This window comes from Cetorhinus maximus, chromosome 22 (assembly GCF_964194155.1).
Source record: "Cetorhinus maximus chromosome 22, sCetMax3.hap1.1, whole genome shotgun sequence".
In the NCBI taxonomy this organism is placed as follows: Eukaryota; Metazoa; Chordata; class Chondrichthyes; order Lamniformes; family Cetorhinidae; genus Cetorhinus; species Cetorhinus maximus.
In genome coordinates this window covers 60,495,354-60,518,181 of record NC_135900.1, presented here as the reverse complement: position 1 = coordinate 60,518,181, position 22,828 = coordinate 60,495,354, and the positions used below count along the sequence as shown (strand labels likewise).

General features: G+C 45.0%; 1 protein-coding gene across 3 annotated transcripts in view; it reads left to right on the top strand.

Annotated features, from left to right (window-relative positions):
* LOC144696735 (zinc finger protein 800-like) overlaps positions 1-22,828 on the top strand; it is a 126,098-nt gene that overhangs the window by 65,679 nt on the left and 37,591 nt on the right. For 2 of the 3 annotated variants that reach the window (XM_078568402.1, XM_078568403.1), the window contains 3 exons: positions 4,019-4,096; positions 19,545-19,659; positions 22,182-22,277. In XM_078568402.1, the coding sequence (XP_078424528.1) occupies positions 4,058-4,096; positions 19,545-19,659; positions 22,182-22,277 (250 nt within the window). In that variant the 5' untranslated portion in view covers positions 4,019-4,057. Of the gene's footprint in view, positions 1-2,101; positions 2,172-4,018; positions 4,097-19,544; positions 19,660-22,181; positions 22,278-22,828 lie in introns of all 3 variants that reach the window. The other variant, XM_078568400.1, reaches the window with a different exon arrangement.

Below are 22,828 nucleotides of genomic sequence, written 5' to 3'. Positions count from 1 at the left end.
TTGAAAAAATAAATAGATTGTGATTGAGTGAATTTTGATACAAATTCTAAATTACCAGCTTTTAAGCCAGTAAGAGCAGAGAATATTGGGAATGTTGATTTCTCTGGTAATCCTCCTCCGCTGTTATTCTTTTACTGGTGAATTGGGATTTCTGGTGAGTTTTATTGAATCATGTATTTTTCTATTTACCAAATGCATATAAGGCATCATATGCATAATGTTTTATTTTCGGTAGTATCTCACAGCTGGCAGTCACAAAACTGAAACCTTGCCAGTGATCCTTTCACCAGCCAATTTACGATGGCACATAGCAGGAGTTTCTGCTGTGGTAGTTAACTTTGAATTTTATGTTGAGCATGTGAAAAGGATTGCAAAATTTCCACTTCCACTGGACCTGACTTCAATATTTGATTGTCCTGAAGTTGCCAATGAAATAGAGTAAAGGTTAATATTGTTTGGAGTAGAGGTAGTTTGAATCTAAATGTATGGTTGTGCCGGTGACAGTTCATGGCCTCTAGAGAAACATATTAAAGAGCTTATGTTCCAGCTGTGGATGTGCAATTATCGTCTACTCGGGTCTCATTTCACCTTCTGGTGTCTCTTTTTTGCACTCCAGCTGATAAGGCCAATGAAAATCTCCCAGATGTTAGAAAGCAATAAGCTTTTAATGGTTTAAGGTTTCTCTCTCACTTTTTGTGTAGTTTGCCCTGGCCAGGCTCCGACAGAGCAATTCATTGAAAGGGATGAAGTCCATAGTGCGAAGGGCTGGCAGATAATGTTTAATCTTTTTTTAAAGTAAACCTTTGCAGTGAATGGCTCCCTCGTGTGGATATTTTCAATCTTGCAGTCAGTTCTCAGCCCGTGGATTTGCTTTACTGTGGAGAATCTGGTTTTGACACCAAACACTCCTCTGAGTACTTTTACAATGATCACTTCGACCTCTTTTGGGGTTGGTGGTGGTGGTGGTGGTGGGGGCGGGAGGTGGGGGAGAGAGAGAGAGAGAGTGGTTGTCGGTGTGGAAATTCTCCTATTTATTTACTTGTCTCGTTGCCAGTCTGCTAGAGGGTCAGTCACTTTGGCGCAGGAAGCTGGGAATCAGTTGCTGAACAGCGATTTCCATTGATGGACCCAAAAGATCCATTGAGGTTCAGGCTCTTGAAACATGTTGTCTTTTTTGTCTTCCTTTAGTGTCTGAGATTCTGCTATTATACTTAAAATATTTAAGGCTAGTTATTACCTGACCTACCAAAAGTTGAGCTCAGAACTGTGTGCAGCATGATCTTTCAGCTTGGGTCACGTGATTATTTCAAAATTATTTTTTGTGTCTTGTAATTATACCTGAAAAATTAAACCACTTGCTTCTGGCTCATCAGATGTAAGATTTTAAATCTCCATGTATTTTTGAAACAAGAACTCTAAATTGGAGCTTGCTTCCCTCTAGTAATACGTGTTGATGATGTACCTGAAACGTGATAAAATCCTCCTTCAAAACGTGCCTTTCTCTCCCTCCTCCCCCAGAATTTCATTCAGATACATTAAGAAGTATGGTCTATGCTCATATGAGGCAGGCCACGTTGAAGACTATCCCTCAGAAACTCTCAAAAAAATATATGACCTACAAGACGAGGATTAGTATTTGAGTTCCTGCCCATTAAAATTCTCACCTTCATGTTGGCTGGTGCACACAAACAGGTTTTCTCTCTGCCTCTACTCATTGTAACCTTAAAGTTGTTAAATTCAACTCCTCCGGCTACAGTATTTGAGGAGCAATTCTCCTCATGAGATCCGCCCTGACTCCCATTGCTGGAGTGAGGTTGGCCAGTGAGGAGGAGAGACCGGCATTTACGTGTAGGAGCAGAGCAGGATGGAGCTGATGGCAATTGCACCGGGTATGATGCTGGGCCCGCCACCTTCGGAGATATTTCTCTGCTGGAAAGAAACCTGATCAGGAGGGAAACCTACGAAGAATATGACCCCGCCACTTTTAGCCCCATATAGGGATATTGTATGGAAGTGTATACAATATAACTTAACAGCTGAAAGTATCAATAGTTTAATAAGTTTTAATTCTCAACAATTTTTTTCCCTCTTACATTAACAGGTAAACAAGAAATACTGTTGAATTTGCAGTGAAAAGTAAATGCTCAACGGCAACTAATCCAGCTGCTTTGGTAAACAATTTGAATCATTAATTTGGCTATTGTAGTGCTCAATAGTTTGACCTGTGTTTGATTATGTTGGTTGGTTATCTGATCTATGAAACTGTACTTGATTCCTTAAGCCTGTGGGTGGAGCTAGAAAGCAAAGAAACTTATAGAGACAAGACCTGGGTCCTGGCTGACACCGTGCATGTAAATAAAATCCTGAGAGTTCTGAGATATCTTAAAGTAATATAAATAAACCTGGTGTGAATTTGGAACAAGTGTCATCTCTGCATTGGGCTCTGTGATAAATCAGACATATGTGTATATCTTATAATGGTTGTAATATTTATTTCATTAGCGAACTCTGCTTTCATATGAAGAATATGGGAGAACTCTCGATTATGGACCCCCTCACCGAGTTTTCTAATTTGATATGGTGTTTCACATAAATTATTGAACTGAAATATAGGCCAGGATTTTCAATCGCTTTGGGGGTGGGCTGGTTGGGCCGAGAACAGGAGCGTGTGCTTTGAAGGTAACACTGTTCGATGACTTATCGATACCCTGAAACCTCTGGGACGTGCTGAAATTTTCAAAGCGAGAGCAGTGGGGGAGAGCCCGGAATCCACTCTCCCCTAGTTAATTGCCCATTAAGCCCCTCGAGGGATTTGTTGACCAGCGGGGAAAGGCCAGAAGGCGGCTTTCAAATCACTGATTGGCAAACCTGAGCATGCTAGTACACAGCTGTCATGTTCAATGTGGAGAGCAATTAAGGAGTTTCTTTTTGTAGGGAAAAACTTTTGCCACAAAGGGGTTTTAACCTGAAATGGGGCAAAGTACCTTTTAGCTGGCCATTTGGCCACCTCTTTGCACTGTGAGGCTGCTGAGATGTTCTGCCTCCTCTAACCTGTAAGGTAGCAGCAGACCCTATCATGGCTGCCTGCCGTCTGCCTTTGCCAATCATGCTCAGAAGGCAGCTAGCACCTCGCACCAAAACGTGTACAATCTGTTTCTCGAATCAACATCTCGGGTAAAGTATAATTAATGTACATAGAAATAAGAACACGCTCTCTTATTTTTTTCAAAGTAACATTTAAAGAAAGATTCAGATTGTATATGCCAGGAATTTCCTTGGTGGTTTCACTGATCAGCCTTTGTAACATTGGACTAAGATAAACGGGCACCCCTTCACATGGTGTATCTCACTGTTTTGTAAAAATTCCAGCAATTGATTTGGAGAGCTACGAATAAATCCCTGGTCTTGGGCCTTTGTTTGGTTTTTGAAGCACCCAAAAGTGCTTCAATTGGTGACGTTTCCTGAAGAGACCAGTGACTATCAGCATTGTTCCCTCTAAGCTGCATGCTCGTGTGGCCGTACAGCAACCTGGAAGATACTGCGCGGGCCACTCTCAATTTGTCCCCTTTAAGATACTCCATGCCGCACATTGAAATGAACTGGCTGCACACAACAAAAATTATTTAGAATGGACATTGTCGATTTGTGAGGAACTGCAGCATCTGCACTGTGTCACCACCATCTCATAAACAGCAGTTGGACAAATTAACTGTTTTTGAGTTTTTTCGGATTTGCAATCGATGACTAACCACTAAATCATACATTCCAAAACCGTGTTCTCAGGATTCTGTTACAGGATCGCTAACTACCAGTAAAATCACAAACATTGTCCTTTTTTTAAAAATTTAAACCTGTATTTTCTTTCCAAAATTTCGTGCATTTTTTGTAGAGTGAGAATGTATGTTTCTTTTGCACTCAATATTAAATTTTGAGCAGAAATTGCATATCTTAAAAATAGTTAAAAAGTTAATTAAGTTTTAATACATGGTAAAATACTTCTGGACTTTTTATTTTACAGGTCACACGTAGGACTTCAAAATAAATTTGTTGTGTGGCAATGGATCGAACAAATGCTGCGCTGCGCAAACGCAATCAGGTAAATCTCAAGGTGTTCCCATTGAAATTTATTGTGTTTTGGATTGTTGACTGATCTGATAAACCTCAAATGTCAACATCTGAAATAGGTATTCAGAAACCAGGAGTGACTTCTTAGGAATGGTTTGCATGGAGCATGGGCACTGGCATAGACCAGTTGGCTGGTCGATTTCTGGGCTGTAAATTATTATGTAATCCAAAATATCTTTTCATAGCTAATTGTAATACAGAAGTTTCATTCTTGTAGAGTAAAAAGAAATCCATGTAATAGTTGTGGCTCTTTCTGACAAAGCAAAGAAAGCAAAATACTGCAGATGCTGGAGATCTGAAACAAAAACAAAGTTCTGGAAAAACTCAGGCCTTGCAGCACCTATGGAGAGAGAAACAGAATTAACGTTTCGAGTCCAATGTGACTGTTTTTCAGAACTGAAGAGAGGGAGAAATGTGATGGGTTTTATGCTGTTTAAAAAAAGTGGGGAGGGTCAGGTGGAACAAAAGGCCACCATCTCATGTTCATATTTCTGTCCTCGGCTTGCTACAATATTCCAGTGAAGCCCAACACAAGCTGGAGGAACAGCACCTATTCTTCCAGTTAGGCACTTTACAGCCTTCTGGACTCAACATTGAGTTCAACAACTTCAGACCGCGAACTCTGTCCTCCATTTTGAATTTTTTTCTTGCCAAGTGCCAATCTGTATCTTGTTATTGCTTTCAGACTGACCTATATTCTGCTATTAGCAGCTACACTGGATCTATGTTTTGTTTCTTTACTACAGCCATTACCAGTCCCTTCTTCTTGTGTTCCATGACATCTTTGGTATTTAATCACTCTCGCCATCCAACCCATTATATTTCTACCTCTTTTCAGTTCTGAAAAAGCGTCAGGTTGGACTTGAAACATTAACACTGATCGTCTCTACACAGACGCTGCCAGACCTGCATTTTTCTAACACTTCCTGTTTTTATTATAGAAAATTACAGGGTGAGCCAGTCAGTGCCAATTAGCAGTAACAGGGGCAAAAGTTACATACAATTCTGTCAAAGAATAATGCATGACAAAGAAAGGCAGGAAAGTATGGGAGATGAAGAAGAATGAGGCAAAAGACTGAAGGAAAGGTCATGTAAACACAGAACCTTTACTGTGGATTTGGCGCTGATTTTATAAGTGCAATGCTATGAGGTAGTTCAATCTTCACTACTGAAGTTGTGGACTCCCAGTTACAAACGTCGATGTAAAGTTTCCTCTGTTTGTTTGATAATTACATTAATAATACAGGATCCAAAAGAAGTCTTCCCCTCATGAGCTTGAATGTCACTTGCAGCTGTGATTCAATCTTCTCTACCTTTTGTTGCTTAAATTTTTATCCCAGCGCAAGGTGGGCGGCTGAAAGGGAAAAGGATTCATTCAAATCTAAGGTAGTTCCTCTAAAGACGTTCTTAATAATTGTGGTGGAAATTTTCTTCAAATTAATTTTTCAGATTTGCAAAAGGGATAAGTAATTTGTTACCTGCTGTCAATGTTATCTTCATGGTAATATTTATAAAACTAATGAAGCTTAAGCATTTTGCAAAACGGAGTTCCCATGCTGACCAGGGACTGAATTTTATTAAATTGTGCATCACTTCTATAAGGGAGTAATTGAGAGTTTGTTCACAAGCTAATTTGGCAAAGTAACATTTCACACACCTAGATAAATATGTGTTACCCAATGTTTAAAGTAATTCTCTCGATCACTGTGTAATGGGATATCTTAGGAATATGGAAGAAAATGAATCCTCACTGTGTTATATTGGATGAGGGGGAATTTTTCCTACAGCAAAAAGATAAGGATCAACATTTTTAATTCAAAAAGTTTGCCATTCATTGGATTTGAATGTAGGTCAAATTTTCATATTTCTTTATAGAACATTTTAAGCTCCTCAAGATGAGGAATGTTATCATTGGGGATTGGAACTTCTCCCATTTTGGGCACATCCCTGCCAGCTTCGAGCACTTCCAACTTTGGTACATCATAGATGCAGTGTAAAGATCTCTCTGCTGTGTCCTAACAATGCACCTCAACTGCAAATTTCAGAAGAATACTCCCTCCTGCACCAGTGTGACAATTTTTCCATATCCCAATTAGGGATTCACTAAGTGGCATTGCTAATTAACATGGAATATGAGACAGTTTTACACGTTGCCTGCTTGTCCACTGGGAACCAGGGCCCGGGAGAGAGGGGTGCAGACAGTGTCAAACACCGAGGCCTGGGGGGTCTGGTAGGTGGGTGCCGGGCTTGGTGTTTCAGTTTCTCGTTGTCCACACTGACCAGCCAGAGCTGCAGACCTGAAAGACCCACTTATAAAAAAAAACGAATCTGTCAGGCTGAGAGTTCCAATATTTTTTAAGCTGGTCTGTCAGTGCCAGGTACATTTCATTAGTCGCTGCTGCTTCTTCCAACCTTTGGGCAGCTTTGAGATTCCGAATTTTTTTTTTGTTTTGAAAAGCCCGGCTGGAAACCAGGAAGCTGCCCATAGGTGAGAAGCAGCAGCAACAACTGAGTGTTGCTGCCTGAAAAAAATCCCTGTAATTTTACAACCATTTGGATGCTGTGTGGGGGGATTTGGGGCAAGGTTGGGGGGGGCGAGGTTGGTTGTGGGTTGGGGGAAGGTTGGAAGGTGGGCTGTGGAGGGAAGGTTGGAAGGGTGGGCTGGGGAGGGGGGAAGGTTGGAAGAGTGGGCTGAGGAGGGGGAAGGTTGGAGGGGTGGGCAGTTGGGGGGAAGGTTGGAGGAGGGGCTGGGAGGAAGGTTGGGGGCTGCTGGGGAGGAGGTGATTGGGGGAAGGCAGGAGGGGGTGCTGGGGGAATGTTGGTGGGGCTGAAGGGGGTGGAATGTTGGAGAGATTGGGGGGGATGGTTGGGAAAGGTGGGGATGCTGGGGAGAATTTTGGGTGACTAGTGGGGTGTGTTTGGGGGAGATTAGCTACATATTTGAATTGCTTTTGTAAATGTAGTGATTTCTTAGCCACTTTCCTACCTGCAGTTGATTAAGTATCCTTAGTGACTCAGCATTGGGCCTCCAATTTCACCATTGCGACTGTCACTCTGCCTACTGCATGCAGGTGTAATGAAAGAAAGACAAAACCTACATTTATACAGCACCTTTCACGATGTCCCTAATTGCTTTTAAACCAATTAAGTGCTTTTGAGTTGTAGTCTCTGGTATAATGTTGGCAATGTTATCAAATGGCAGAGCAGGCTCGAGGGGCTGAATGACCTACTGCTGCTCCTAATAACGGTGTTTGTACGTCATTCTGGGATGGATGAGATGAACTGGGCTCGGTGGCTTCTGTCATCTATAATTGTCTTGCGAACAGAGGCTGGAGTTCTGTTTATTTTGTTGCTAATGGAAGTTTACTGTGAGCAGGCTTTGTGGGGTGAAATTCCCAGGACAGGAGTGTGTAATGGGGCTCATGGTGAATCAGTAACCTGTCTTACACTGCACATGATTCTCAAGAGTCTTTTCCATTGACTCCAATCTTGTCCTTTTTGTCTACTGGCCTATTATCCCACACTATCTTGGTGTTTTTTGAGGTATTGAAATATTGTGATAAAGTTGTGTTGCATAGTCGATGTTAAAAATATATTGCCATGAGAAGCAGCAATCAGCAGATTGTTCAGACCTGCTGATCAGGAAAACACAGACTGAATGGTTCACAATTGAATCTCTGTTCTCTGGCCTCTTCAAGGTTCTGTTGCACAGACACCACCTGAGGGCCTGGAAACAGGAGAAGCACCGGGCTCATGATTTCTCTCCCTGGCCTTACTGGGAACTAATACTGACCAAACTTTATACCTAGGAGTCTTCAAGTCAGCTAGAATTTGTGTGCACCACAAGCACTGGGGATGGTGATCCTCTTGCAAATTTGCATTCTTATGTTTTTAGTATTAAAATTCAAGCTTATGATATGATGGGTGCACTTCAAAAATAAACTAACCCAAACCTAAATTAAGCTGGCATGGAGTGGGACTTTACTGCATTCTTTCCAATTGCATCAGTCATGGAAACCCCCCCCCCGACCCCAAGCACAACTGGAGTTCTTTCACTTGTTTGAAATGCTGGAAAATTTTTTTAGAATGCTTTTGCAGTAACCCCATTGGGAACCCCCAAGGTATATTTGGCTGATTATGGTAAATTCACATGTAGGAGAGAAAAATCCGAGCTCCCATTTACAATGGGCATGTGTATCGCCTAAAAAGCAATGAAATACTGTTGGCTGTTTTACATTGATGGTTCATTAGCCCCAACACCTCTCTTTGTGATAGACGGTAAAACAAACGTGGGCTTAAATGCAGAGAGGGGAGAATAGGTTTCTTAATTTCTCGAGTGTCGCAATATTGTTTTAAAATGCAATGCAAATCGATAGCCATTAAGCCCCTTGTTATTCATACCCTTTTGACATTTACTGCAGCTGAGGTGCTCGCTCTGCTCCTGCAGGTTACAAGAGCACTTGATGTATCACCAATATTGCTCTACCTCATTAACAATTTTAAAAAATTAATCACTGATGCATGAGAAACATTGGGTGGGGAGGTGGGGGACCAAATAAGACAGGATATGCCACCAAGGAGAGAAAATTGCGGAAAGTAACATATTATATCATTTAGTACATTCATTTATTCCAAGCGTAGGCTGTGTTTGTTATATGTTACTGTAAGGAGACAATTGCTGGAACCTTCAACTTGCCTGTGGATTGGATCTGCTGTCTGTAATAAACTTCACCTGAAGTTCCTTTCTAGTATCCAAAGTAAATAATGTGAGATGTTTTGTTAGGTTAAAAGAATTTGTCATTGATGTTCTAGTCGTACCGAAACTAGTTTTCAGAACCTATTCTGAATCTAGAGACTTCAAAATAGATGACTATTTTGATCTGATTCCATGACACACTACTTGAAATCACCTCCTCCCGTGCCAACCTGTAGCACTTGGCATTGCCTGCCAGCCATAAAGGAGCTTAACCTGAGATCATGGAATTGTTCCCAGAGCTGGGGAGGGAGTTATCTGACTGTAACAATCTGGCAGCCTGAGTGGGAACTGACACTACTCGCGCAAGGCAGCTTGAATGCTTAACAGCCATGAGAATCCCAACTTGTAGTTGCCTGAGCAGGAGCTAAGAGTTTATTTGTTGGAATCACTGGACTGTTATGTTTCACCTTAGAAAATCTGATTGGGTAGACATATTAGATGGTGAGCCATAACTGCAGCATTGGAAATCAGCGGAATGCAATGCAATCCCTGACAACCATACCTGCCGGAAATGTCTGCAGCTTAGACAACTTCAGCTCAGAGTTGCTGAGCTGGAGTCTGAGTTGTGGACATGGTGTGACATCGGGAGCGGAGGGAGAGTTAGAACCATAGAAAAGTTACAGCACAGAAGGAGGCCATTCGGCCCATCTTGTCCATGCCAGCCTGAGGACACCCAGGTGCCCTTTCTAACCCCACCTTCCTGCACCCGGCCCATAGCCCTGCAGCTTACAGCACTTTAGGTGCAGATCCAGGTAGTTTTTAAAAGAGTTTAGAGTTTCTGCCTCAACCACCAATTTGGGCAGCGAATTCCAGACACCCACTACCCTCTGTAAAAAAAAAAAGTTCTTCCTCATGTCCCCCCTACACCTGCCACTTATCTTGAATCTATGTTCCCTGCCCGTTACCTGGACACTTTTTGTTCCAGGAGGTAGTCACACCTCTTAGGTTAGACAAAACCTTAAGGGTTGGTCAGTGGTCAGGGACAGGAGGGTGTGACTGCGAGTCAGGCAGGTATGGGGAACCAGCATGTATGTAGTGATGGAGGAGCCTCAGCCTCTAACTTTGTCCAATAGATACGAGGTGCTTGCTACCTGTGTGGATGAGGAGAAGGACTGCAAGGTAAATGAGTTGGACCAGCTGTGGCACCATGGTGAAGGAGTTCATTCAAAGTGAAGGGAGCGAAGAGGAATGTAGTAGTGATAGGAGACAGTATAGCCAGGGCAATAGATACTGTTCTCTGAAGCAACGACTGGGAGCTCCAAAGGGTTGTGTTGTCTGCCTGGTGCCAGGGTTAAGGGCAACTTGAAGTGAGAAGGGGAAGATCCAGTTGTCGTGGTCCACGTCGGAACCAGCGACATAGCAGAACATCATTGCTAGTTGTATTTAAGAGAATTTGAGGAGTTAGGATCTAAATTAACAAACAGAACGCAGTTGGCTGAGCCAAGTGCCACTTGGCATAGGGTCAAGCAGATGAGACATTTAAATCCACGGCTCAAAGAGTGATGCGGGAAGAAGGGGTTTTGATTCATGGGGCACTGGCCCATGGGGCACATCAGTACTTGGGGAAGAGCGAGCTATTCCATTGAGATGGGCTGCACTTGAACCAGGCTGTGGATAGGGCTTTAACTAACGGGGGTGGTGCAGGTGGGTGATGGTTTGTCTGAAAGGAGACTTAGGATGTGGGTAAAGATGAGCACAGGACAGGAGAGGACAGAGTTTAACAAAAATAGTTCATCGGTGAATAAGGTTATTACAGGGGAAAAAGTCAAAAAATGAAATTAAAAGTTCTTGATCTGAATGAACAAGGCATCTGCAATAAGATAGATGAACTAGGGGCATAATTAGAGGGAACTGATTTAGATATAATCACCATTACAGAGACATGGTTGCAAGATGATGAGGGTTGGGAAATAAATATTCTGGGGTGCACAATATTTCGGGAAGAGGGACAGAATGGCTAAGGAGAGGATGACGTGAGGACATTAGTGAGAAAGGATCCAGCCTCAACATCATTCAGCTTCAGAAACAGTGAGCGAGAGAGTTGGGGAAGCAGCTTCAGAAAGAGAGAGCGAGAGAGTTGGGGAAGCAGCTTCAGAAAGAGAGAGCGAGAGAGTTGGGGAAGCAGCTTCAAAAAGAGAGAGTGAGAGAGTTGGGGAAGCAGCTTCAGAAAGAGAGAGCGAGAGAGTTGGGGAAGCAGCTTCAGAAAGAGAGAGCGAGAGAGTTGGGGAAGCAGCTTCAGAAACAGCGAGAGAGGGAGCGGGGACAGCAGTTTGAGAAACAGCGAGAGAGGGAGCAGAGACAGCAGCTTAAGAAACAACGAGAGAGGGAGCGGGGACAGCAGCTTGAGAAACAGCGAGAGGGAGGGAGCGGGGACAGCAGCTTGAGAAACAGCGAGAGAGGGAGCGGGGACAGCAGCTTGTGAAACAGAGAGAGAGGGAGCGGGGACAGCAGCTTGAGAAACAGTGAGAGAGGGAGCGGGGACAGCAGCTTGAGAAACAGCGAGAGAGGGAGCGGGGACAGCAGCTTGAGAAACAGTGAGAGAGGGAGCGGGGACAGCAGCTTGAGAAACAGTGAGAGAGGGAGCGGGGACAGCAGCTTGAGAAACAGTGAGAGAGGGAGCGGGGACAGCAGCTTGTGAAACAGAGAGAGGGAGCGGGGACAGCTGCTTGAGAAACAGCGAGAGAGGGAGCGGGGACAGCAGCTTGTGAAACAGAGAGAGGGAGCGGGGACAGCAGCTTGAGAAACAGGGAGAGAGGGAGCGGGGACAGCAGCTTGAGAAACAGTGAGAGGGAGGGAGCGGGGACAGCAGCTTGAGAAACAGTGAGAGAGGGAGCGGGGACAGCAGCTTGAGAAACAGTGAGAGGGGGAGCGGGGACAGCAGCTTGAGAAACAGCGAGAGAGGGAGCGGGGACAGCAGCTTGTGAAACAGCGAGAGAGGGAGCGGGGACAGCAGCTTGTGAAACAGAGAGAGGGAGCGGGGACAGCAGCTTGAGAAACAGCGAGAGAGGGAGCGGGGACAGCAGCTTGAGAAACAGTGAGAGGGAGGGAGCGGGGACAGCAGCTTGAGAAACAGCGAGAGAGGGAGCGGGGACAGCAGCTTGAGAAACCGTGAGAGAGGAAGCGGGGACAGCAGCTTGAGAAACAGTGAGAGAGGGGGTGGGGACAGCAGCTTGAGAAACAGTGAGAGAGGGAGCGGGGACAGCAGCTTGTGAAACAGTGAGAGAGGGAGCGGGGACAGCAGCTTGAGAAACAGTGAGAGAGGGGGCGGGGACAGCAGTTTGAGAAACAGCGAGAGAGGGAGCGGGGACAGCAGCTTGAGAAACAGTGAGAGAGGGAGCGGGGACAGCAGCTTGAGAAACAGTGAGAGAAGGAACGGGGACAGCAGCTTGTGAAACAGCGAGAGAGGGAGCGGGGACAGCAGCTTGTGAAACAGTGAGTGGGAGCGGGGACAGCAGCTTGAGAAACAGTGAGTGGGAGCGGGGACAGCAGCTTGAGAAACAGTGAGAGAGGGAGCGGGGACAGCAGCTTGAGAAACAGTGAGAGAGGGAGCGGGGACAGCAGCTTGAGAAACAGTGAGAGAGGGAGCGGGGACAGCAGCTTGAGAAACAGTGAGAGAGGGAGCGGGGACAGCAGCTTGAGAAACAGTGAGAGAGGGAGCGGGGACAGCAGCTTGTGAAACAGTGAGAGAGGGAGCGGGGACAGCAGTTTGAGAAACAGTGAGAGAGGGAGCGGGGACAGCAGCTTGTGAAACAGAGAGAGGGAGCGGGGACAGCAGCTTGAGAAACAGCGAGAGAGGGAGCGGGGACAGCAGCTTGAGAAACAGTGAGAGGGAAGGAGCGGGGACAGCAGCTTGAGAAACAGCGAGAGAGGGAGCGGGGACAGCAGCTTGAGAAACAGTGAGAGAGGGAGCGGGGACAGCAGCTTGAGAAACAGTGAGAGGGGGAGCGGGGACAGCAGCTTGAGAAACAGCGAGAGAGGGAGCGGGGACAGCAGCTTGTGAAACAGCGAGAGAGGGAGCGGGGACAGCAGCTTGTGAAACAGAGAGAGGGAGCGGGGACAGCAGCTTGAGAAACAGCGAGAGAGGGAGCGGGGACAGCAGCTTGAGAAACAGTGAGAGGGAGGGAGCGGGGACAGCAGCTTGAGAAACAGTGAGAGAGGGAGCGGGGACAGCAGCTTGAGAAACAGTGAGAGAGGGAGCGGGGACAGCAGCTTGAGAAACAGTGAGAGGGGGAGCGGGGACAGCAGCTTGTGAAACAGCGAGAGAGGGAGCGGGGACAGCAGCTTGTGAAACAGCGAGAGAGGGAGCGGGGACAGCAACTTGTGAAACAGAGAGAGGGAGCGGGGACAGCAGCTTGAGAAACAGCGAGAGAGGGAGCGGGGACAGCAGCTTGAGAAACAGTGAGAGGGAGGGAGCGGGGACAGCAGCTTGAGAAACAGCGAGAGAGGGAGCGGGGACAGCAGCTTGAGAAACCGTGAGAGAGGGAGCGGGGACAGCAGCTTGTGAAACAGCGAGAGAGGGAGCGGGGACAGCAGCTTGAGAAACAGTGAGAGAGGGAGCGGGGACAGCAGCTTGAGAAACCGTGAGAGAGGAAGCGGGGACAGCAGCTTGAGAAACAGTGAGAGAGGGGGTGGGGACAGCAGCTTGAGAAACAGTGAGAGAGGGAGCGGGGACAGCAGCTTGTGAAACAGTGAGAGAGGGAGCGGGGACAGCAGCTTGAGAAACAGTGAGAGAGGGGGCGGGGACAGCAGTTTGAGAAACAGCGAGAGAGGGAGCGGGGACAGCAGCTTGAGAAACAGTGAGAGAGGGAGCGGGGACAGCAGCTTGAGAAACAGTGAGAGAAGGAGCGGGGACGGCAGCTTGTGAAACAGCGAGAGAGGGAGCGGGGACAGCAGCTTGTGAAACAGTGAGAGAGGGAGCGGGGACAGCAGCTTGAGAAACAGTGAGTGGGAGCGGGGACAGCAGCTTGAGAAACAGCGAGGGGGAGGGAGCGGGGACAGCAGCTTGAGAAACAGTGAGAGAGGGAGCGGGGACAGCAGCTTGAGAAACAGTGAGAGAGGGAGCGGGGACAGCAGCTTGAGAAACAGGGAGAGAGGGAGCGGGGACAGCAGCTTGAGAAACAGGGAGAGAGGGAGCGGGGACAGCAGCTTGAGAAACAGCGAGAGAGGGAGCGGGGACAGCAGCTTGAGAAACAGCGAGAGGGAGCTGGGTCAGCTGGTTGAGAAACAGTGAGAGAGGGAGCGGGGATAGCAGCTTGACAAACAGCGAGGGAGGGAGTGGGGCCGGCCGCTTGAGAAACACTGAGAGTGGGCGGGCACAGCCGTGTCTGCAGCAGCGAGTGAAATAACGAACGGGTTTTGCAGCTTCTTAAAGAGCTCGATAGAAAGTGGGGATGCCAGCTTCAGAATGAAAGCAAGCGGGAGTGAGGGTTGCATCGTCAGAAACAGTGCACAGCAGAATATTAGTAGGAGTTGTCAGTATGTGTGTGTGGTTTAATATATGCAAGGCTTGTTAGTGTTGGCAGTGCTTTATTAGCATTAGGAAGATTTATTATGTAACGTGCTTTATTAGCAGTTGCGAGGCTGTTCGGTAATAAATATAGTAATGGCATGGCTGCTTCAATCTCAAGAATGCACATCCTGTGCAATGTGGCAACACTAGGATGCTTCCATGCCCTTGATTAGCATTTCTTGCAGTTGAGTTCCTTGTTTCAGAACTTGAGCAGCAGTTCCTGTCACCGTGGTAAGTCCATATGGTACATCCAGCTACATGAATACCCTGTTTATTGATGTGGCTACCCCACAGCTTAAGGGTATAGAGGAAGGGAGGGAAGGAATGGGTGACCATCAGGCAGTCAAAAAGGAACAGTCATGTAGAGCAGGAGTCCCATGAGTGCATCCTACTCTCCTATCAGTATTCGGTTCTGAAGACTGATGAGAGTCATGGTTCATCTGTGGGGTGCAGCCAAAGCCATGGCACCATGGGTGGCTCAGCTGCACAGGGAATACTGGAAGAGCAATAGTAATCGGGGATTCTATAGTTAGGGGAGCATATGATCCGCAGACACAAATCCAGGATGGTATGTTGCTTCCCTTTTGCCAGGGCCATGGATACCACTGACCAGCTGCAGAAGCTGGAGGAGGAGGGTGAACATCCAGAGGTCATGGTTCATCTTGGTACCAATGACCTAGATAGAACAAAGGATGAGGTCCGGTGGGGGCAGACTTCAAGGAGCTAGGAAAGACATTTAAAAGAAGGACCTTTATGTTGTAATCTCCCAGTGCCATGCAGTGGTGAATATAGAAATAGATTAGATGAGGTGAACGTGTGTGTGGCTGAAGAGGTGGTGCAGGAGGGAGGGCTTTAGATTCTAGGGACATTGGGACTGGTTCTGGGGGAGGTGGGACCTGTTTAAGCTGGATGGTTTGTTCCTCAACAGGACTGGGACAAACATCCTTACGGGGAGGTTTACTAGTGATCTTGGGCAGGTTTTAAACTAGTTTGGCAGGGGGGTGGGAATCTGATGGGAGAATTTAGATGGGACAAATTGGAAATGGAAGGCAGAAAGTAAGGGAATGAGTCTGGATGGCAGAGGAAAGGTTAGAAAATTTAAAAAGGAGTTTGGCAGTGCGCAAGAGTACATACTTCAATGCAAGGAGTATAGCAAATAAAGCAGATGTGCTGAGGGCACAGCTCAAAATAGTATGACGTCATAGCTGTTACAGAAACGTGACTTAGAGGGACAAGAATGGCAGCTCAATGTTCCTGGTTACATGGTTTTCAGACGGCAGGGGGCTTAAAAAAAAGGAGTGGTTGGGTGGCAATTTTGTTGAAGAAATAATTACAGCTGTGAGGTGGGATGATAGGTTGGAACGATCATCAAATGAGACCATATGGATTGAGCTAAGGAACAAAAAAGGGGCAGTCACACTACTGGGAGTTATACTAGAGGCCTTCAAACAGTCAGCGGAAATAGAGATTTGCCTACATACTTGCTCTTCTGAGAAATTCAAAAACCATAAGACCATAAGACATAGGAGCAGAAATTAGGCCATTCGGCCCATCTAGTCTGCTCCGCCATTCAATCATGGCTGATAAGTTTCTCAACCCCCTTCTCCCACCTTCTCCCCGTAACCTTTGATCCCCTTACCACTCAAGAACCTATCTATCTTGGTCTTAAATACACTCAATGACCTGGCCTCCACAGCCTTCTGTGGCAATGAATTCCATAGATTCACCACTCTCTGGCTAAAGAAGTTTCTCCTCAACTCTGTTCTAAAAGGTCTTCCCTTTACTCTGAGGTGTGCCCTCGGGTCCTAGTCTCTCCTACCAATGGACACATCTTCCCCACGTCCACTCTATCCAGGCCTTTCAGTATTCTGTAAGTTTCAATCAGATCCCCCCTCATCCTTCTAACCTCCATCGATTATAGACCCAGAGTACTCAAACGTTCCTCATATGTTAAGCCTTTAAATCTGGGATTTTAACTACCCCAGTATTAACTGGGATAGCTTTAGTGTGAAAGGAATGGAAGGAATAGAATTCATGAGGTGCATTCAGGAGAACTTTTTTGGCCAGTATGTTGCAAGTCCAACAAAAGAGGGTGCGGTTCTAAACTTAATTTTTGGAATTGAAGCTAGGCAGGTGGAAGGAATGGCAGTGGTAGAGCATTTTAGTGGTAGTGTTCATAATTCAGTTAGTTTTCCATAACATAATTATGGATAAGGACAAAGATAGAACAGGAGTTAAAGCTCTGAATTGGAGAAAGACCAATTTTGCTAAGCTGAGGAGTGATTTAGCAAAAGTGGACTAAAAGCAGCTACTTGAAGATAAATCAGTGTTAGAGCAGTGAGAGACATTCAAAGAGGAGATTCAAGGGATTCAGTGTAAACATATTCCTGCCAAGAAAAGGGTGGGATGGCCAAATCTGGAACCCCCCCCCCACAGATGTCAAAGAGCATACAGGGTAAGGTAAAGTAGAAAAGGAAAGCTTATGTCAGACACTCAGAACTCAATACTACAAAAAGCTGAAGGGAGTATAGAAAGTACAGAGGTGAAATTAAAAAGGAAATTAGAAAAGCAAAGAAAGGGCATGAAAGAATATTTGCAAGTAAAATCAAGGAGAACTTGAATGGCAGAGCAGATTCAATGGGCCAAATGGCCTATTCCTGTTCCTATTTTTAAAATATTTGGCTTATATTCTCTGGAGCTTCAAAGAATGAGAGGTGATCTCGTTGAAATCTACAAAATTCTGAAGGGGCTTGATAAAGTAGATGCTGAGAGATTGTTTTCGCTGGCCGGGGAATCTAAAACATGGGGGCATAGTCTCAGGATAAGGACCACTTAGGACTGAGAGAGGAGAAATTCCTTCACTCAAAGGGTTGTGAATCTTTGGAATTCTCTACCCCAGAGGATTATGGATGCTCCATCATTGAATAAATTTAAGGCTGGGATAGAATTTTGGTGTCTCAGGGAATTAAAGGATATGGGGAGCCGAGTGGAAAAACGGAGTTGAAGCCCAAGATCAGCCAGGTCTGCTCTTGCTCCTATTCCTTGTGTTCAATCTAGTGCACTACTTGAAGGACAATGCCAGCATTGTTGTAGTGGTCTAGCTTATTGGAGGCAGTAGGAGACAATATTTTTTCAGCCATCAATGACCAATAAATTGGGGATTGGAAGGGTCAATAATTCCACTTTTATCTATCCAATGAAAGCTAGAGCATTTCCAGCAATGGTTTCTCTTCCACATGAGCACACTATTACCTCTGGAGTGCCCAGACACCTGTGTTTGGCCACTTCTTTTATTACACTTGGCCTCCTCATCCAAAGAAAGAGGGTCAGCATCCATGTGTTCCATGATGACACCCAACTCTATCTCTCCACCCCTGTCCAACTATGTCTGTGTTGTCAGTTTTGAATGAGTTTCATTTTCCTCCAGAGATGACTGAAGCCATCATCTTCAGCCCATGCCACAGATGCTGTATCATTGTCACCAGTTGCATCTACCTCCCAGCCTGAAGTTGAACCAGACTGTTAGCAGTCAAGACTTCCCATTTGACCCTGAGCTGAGTTCCATTATATGCTCCATCACAAAGACCTCTTAATTCCACCTCCATAACATCACCCACCTCTGCCCCAACCTCAGTCCAATTGCTGCTGAAACTTTCATCTGTGTCCTTGTCAATTCCAGACTCACCTGTTCAATGTTTTCCTCGGGAATCTCCCATCCTCTACCCTCGATAAACTTCTCATCCAAAACTCTGCCTGCATCTTATCCTGCATCAAGTTCTGCTCTCCTATTACTCTTGTCCTTGCCATGCTCCTTTGTTTCCTAGTTCCCTCATTGTATCCAATTTTAAAATTCTCATCCTTGTGTTCAAATCTCTTCAGGGACTTCCCTTCCCTATCTCTGTAACCTCTTCCAATCTCACAATCCCCATGAACTCTATATTCCTTAAACTTTGTCTGTGTTCATCCCATCCTCTTGTCCGGCCATTGTTGATTGTGCCTTCAGTTGTCTCAATGCATTGCTCTGAAATTCCTTCCATAAGCCCCCTCTGCTTCTTAAACCTCATCCCCTCCTCTAGGCATTTCTTATCTCCTTAAATCTTGGTGTCCATTTTTATGTGACCACAACTCTGAAGTGCGTTTTCCTACACTGGAAGCATTATGCAAATCCAATTGTTGTTTATTAATGGTTAAATTTGTGGATGATTATTTAATAGGTTAGAATCATTGTTGAAGAACATTAATCATACTGTCACAGCAGAAAGAATTAATGTAGTGGACATTAGCTATTTTCTGTGTGTTTTCATCTACAAAATTCAGTATTTTAATGACTACTTCACCTTTCCAATGCTTTACCATTGAGTTTTTGGTGTTGTCTTCATTAAACCTTTTCTATTGAAATTCTGATATGATTTTATCCAAAACCTTATGTTTGATGCAAACTCTACCCTTGTCACAGAATCTTACAACATGGAGGAAATGAATGCATTCGGCTGTTGTGCCTCTTTGAAACAGCTATCCAATTAGACCCACTCCCCTGCTTTTTCCCCATAGCCTTGCAAACTTTTCCTTTTCATACACACAATCCTCCTTTTTATGTTATTGTTGAATCTGCTTCTGCCACCCTTCCAGGCAGTAAATTCCAGATCATCACAATTTACGGTGTAAAAAGAAAAATCATCTTGCCTTCCCTCTGCTTCTTTTCTTCCCATCTGCTATTGAAGGGCATTGTTGGCTTCAGATTGTAGGGAGACCACAGGCCCTCTGATACTGGGCTAAGACAGCGAGTAATTGGCACAATCCTCATCTCTCTCTCACACACACACTCACACACACTTTGCAGTGGGAATTGCTGGATACGGTTCACAAACCTGGCTGATTTTGCTTCTCCCTTGTTGCTGAGACAAATGTAACTCTCCAATTAGAGTCCCAGATTAAATTCAAAGCTGTGACTTTTCTGGTGTGTGGCTTATTACCGCACTGAGGGTGTGTTTATCTACTTGGCCATTTGGCCCTTGGGTCCACCAAAACTTTCTTTTCCTAAAGTAACAACTTTAAGAAGTATCAAATCTGAGCACTATTATAATGCATTTGAATATCTATATATGAAAAAAATCATTTTGCAGTTTGTAACATTTATTCATTTTTTGCATCTAGTATAATAGTCGGAATGAAACTGATGTGGAAGAAAATAGGTCACGAATTCAGAAAATACTGCTGAGGGACAAGTGTTGCCAGACAGACCACCACCACCATGGCTGCTGTGAACCAGGTATGGTGAAATGTCTTTGCAAATCAGCTTCACCAATTTATTTAAGGTTCAGTGGAAATTACCAAGTTCTCCTTTCATTTTTAGCATCATCCGATTCCCTCTTCCCCTCTTCTCTTCTTTGTAACATGCTGCTGAAACTGGCAACAGGCCTGTGCAGTAAGTCCTCACTTCCAGTTGTAGTTGTGTTCTTGAGAATCACGACTTTGAGGGAATTGAATTTTCCCATTAAGGCCAATGTAAAAGCTGTAGTTAGGTTCTGTAGGACGTTCCTCATCAGAAAAAAAACATTAAAGTATTACACCTTGTACGTTGAAATACTTTGCTTTGCTAAATTCTTATGTTGATAAATGAAATAACATTTGAAATAAAATAAATTAAAAAATGTAAAAGGAATATGGTAACTTTTTACTTACAGTACCTTCTGCTCACTGCTGATCCTGCTTCCTGAACCTCCCACTTGCAACACATCCTGCTCTGTGACACTCCTAGTCCCTGCAGACCCTCCATCCCCCTGGCCCTCTGACATGCAGGCTCTCCTGCTCCGACTTGTGGCCCCCCCATGCTGCCTGACCCACCCTCTTACCAATCCTTGCTCTCGCTGAACCTCCCTCTCCAATTCTCCCACTTGCTGCTTCCCCCACCTGAACCTGCGTTCCTGTTCAAAGCCCAGATCTGAAGCTGGAGCTTCGAGGTGGTGAAAGTGCAAGTCCCGACAGTGCAGAAGTGCCGAGTTGGGGCTGTTATAATCCATGTTTTTTAAATGCTCACTGTGAGCAAGGGCTCTGGAGATGAGAGGCGAGGGGCAGGAGGAGCAGTTTCAGCTGTCATTTGAAAAAGAACGTGGATTATAACACAACCAGCTTGGCATTTCCATACCAACGGGACTCTCACTTTCACATTCCTGGGGCTCCAGCTTTGGGATAGGATCTGGATCTTGAACAGGACCACAGGTTCAAGAAAGGGAAGTGGTGAGTGGGAGAGTTGGGGAGCAGGAGGTTTGGCGAAAGCCGGAATCAGTGAGAGGATGAGTCAGGGAGCGGGAGAGGCTGCAAGTTGGAGGCTCAAGGAGGGGGAGGTGCCACAAGTTCGAGGCCAGGAAGGGTGAGAGGCTGCAAGTCGGAGGCTGTGGGAGAACAAGAGGCCGCAAGTCTGAAGGTGAGGGATGGGGAGAGGCTGTGAGTTGGAGGGTCGGAGGGGGTGGGAGGAGAGGCCACAAGTCAGAGGGTCAGGGAACGGGAGAGGATACTGTTCAGACGATCAGGGATGGGGAGAAGCCATTAGCCGGAGGGTCGGGGAGCGGGAGAGGTCACTTCAAAATGGCACCGATTGTGTCACGTGGCCTTGTTAGGCCTGTGTGAACTGACATTAAAATGAATCTCGCGATACCAAATCAGAATACAGGCCCCACTAACTGACTGTTAAAGCTCAACAACGGTAAACGGCACCATTAGATGGCGACTTATGTAGCATGGAATTTGGAGACTCACCTGTGGGAGGTAGTTCTGGGGCAGGTAGTGCAGTCCTGTCATTATCATTGATAAATGGAAGTGACACTGTTGCAGAAGACAACAACCCACAAACCTTAAGTAATGTTCATTTTATGCGATTCCCATCAAGAAGTCAAGAAGTAGCTTTAATCCACTCTAGTGTCCAAATATTACAATGACTGTTCATCTTTATTGCTTTCTCTTTCCCTTCTCAATCCAGCATTTCTGTTTTTATTACAATGGCTTGCTGTGATATTGTTCATTTGATACAGATTATTTTGCTTCCTTTTAAAACTAAACACTTGGTGGTAACATCCTAGGCGCACACATCTGAAACGAGCAAAAATAAATTCACCAATAGAATTATTTTATATGCTACCAACATGAGTGCTAATAGAATTCAAAATGCAATCCTTTCATTCTGTTCTGCCATCCTGACATGGGGACAGAAATTTATAAGTACTTTCCTATCTGCAACTTCCTTTAGCAAATAGCAGTTATACTCTGGTTGGCCTCCAGCTGTGTTTACTTACAGCATTTAGACTTTATGGCCTTAAAGAAACAGTCCAGCTCAAAAACAGTTTCACCCTAGCAGCGACAAAGTACATTGTGTTGCATAGCATTACATTCCTGTTATTATGAAGCAGCATGGCATCTGACTTGCTGTGTGAAACGCTGTGGGACATCTATTAACATTGTACCATTTTCGTTACCTTTGCAACCAGTGCATTCTAATGTTGAACACTTACCGGGGTGAAATTGTGCTGTGCGATAAACAAACATGGTATTGGGTTTGTAGCAAATTATTCTACCTGTTTGATGAAAGGAAGAAATTAGGTGCGACCCTTATTTTGAAACCATGGACAAAGAAATTTTGTAGAAATCCATTAATAAGTTTGTTACTTATATCACACCGTGTAATTTTACCCTGATGTGAAGTAGATTTGATCCAGTATCGTGTGTTCAAGAAATGACAACTATATTTCAATGCCCCAGTATCACTTTTCTCTTGATTTTTATATATCAACTTTACAGCATACACACAGGAGCCAGGAGACCCTCCTTTGTTACAACAACAGCTTCCGACTTCAAAATCAGGAATTCAGCAAATCATTGAGTGTTTTCGGACAGGTACAGAGTAATAGTTTACTGGTGGTTCTCTTGCTCAAGGTTATACCAAAGAGTAAAATGAGTCTGTACTATCATAATTGACTATGATGGACCGTTGTAGACTTAATTGAAAAACAAAGAATAAGTGAAGTCAAAATAAAAGCAAAATACTGCGGATGCTGGAAATCTGAAACAAAAACAAAAATTGCTGGAAAACCTCAGCAGGTCTGACAGCATCTGTGGAGAGAAAGACAGAGTTAATGTTTCGAGTCCATATGACTCTTCTTCAGAACTAAAGAGAAGTAAAAATGTGGTGAAGTATATACTGTTTAAGGGGGGTGGGACAGGTGAAGCTGGATAGAAGGCCAGTGATTGGTGGAGGCAAAAGAGAGATTGCCAAAAATGTCACATACAAAAGGTTGAAGGGATGCTGATGGTGGTGATATTGGCTAAAGGAGGTGCTAATGGTGACATTAAGAGTAGAAAACAGAATGAGCAAGTAACAGATGGCCCCAGTGGGGATGGGGTGGGGGGAGGGGACAGTGTGGGAGAAAAGATTGAAATAGGCTAAA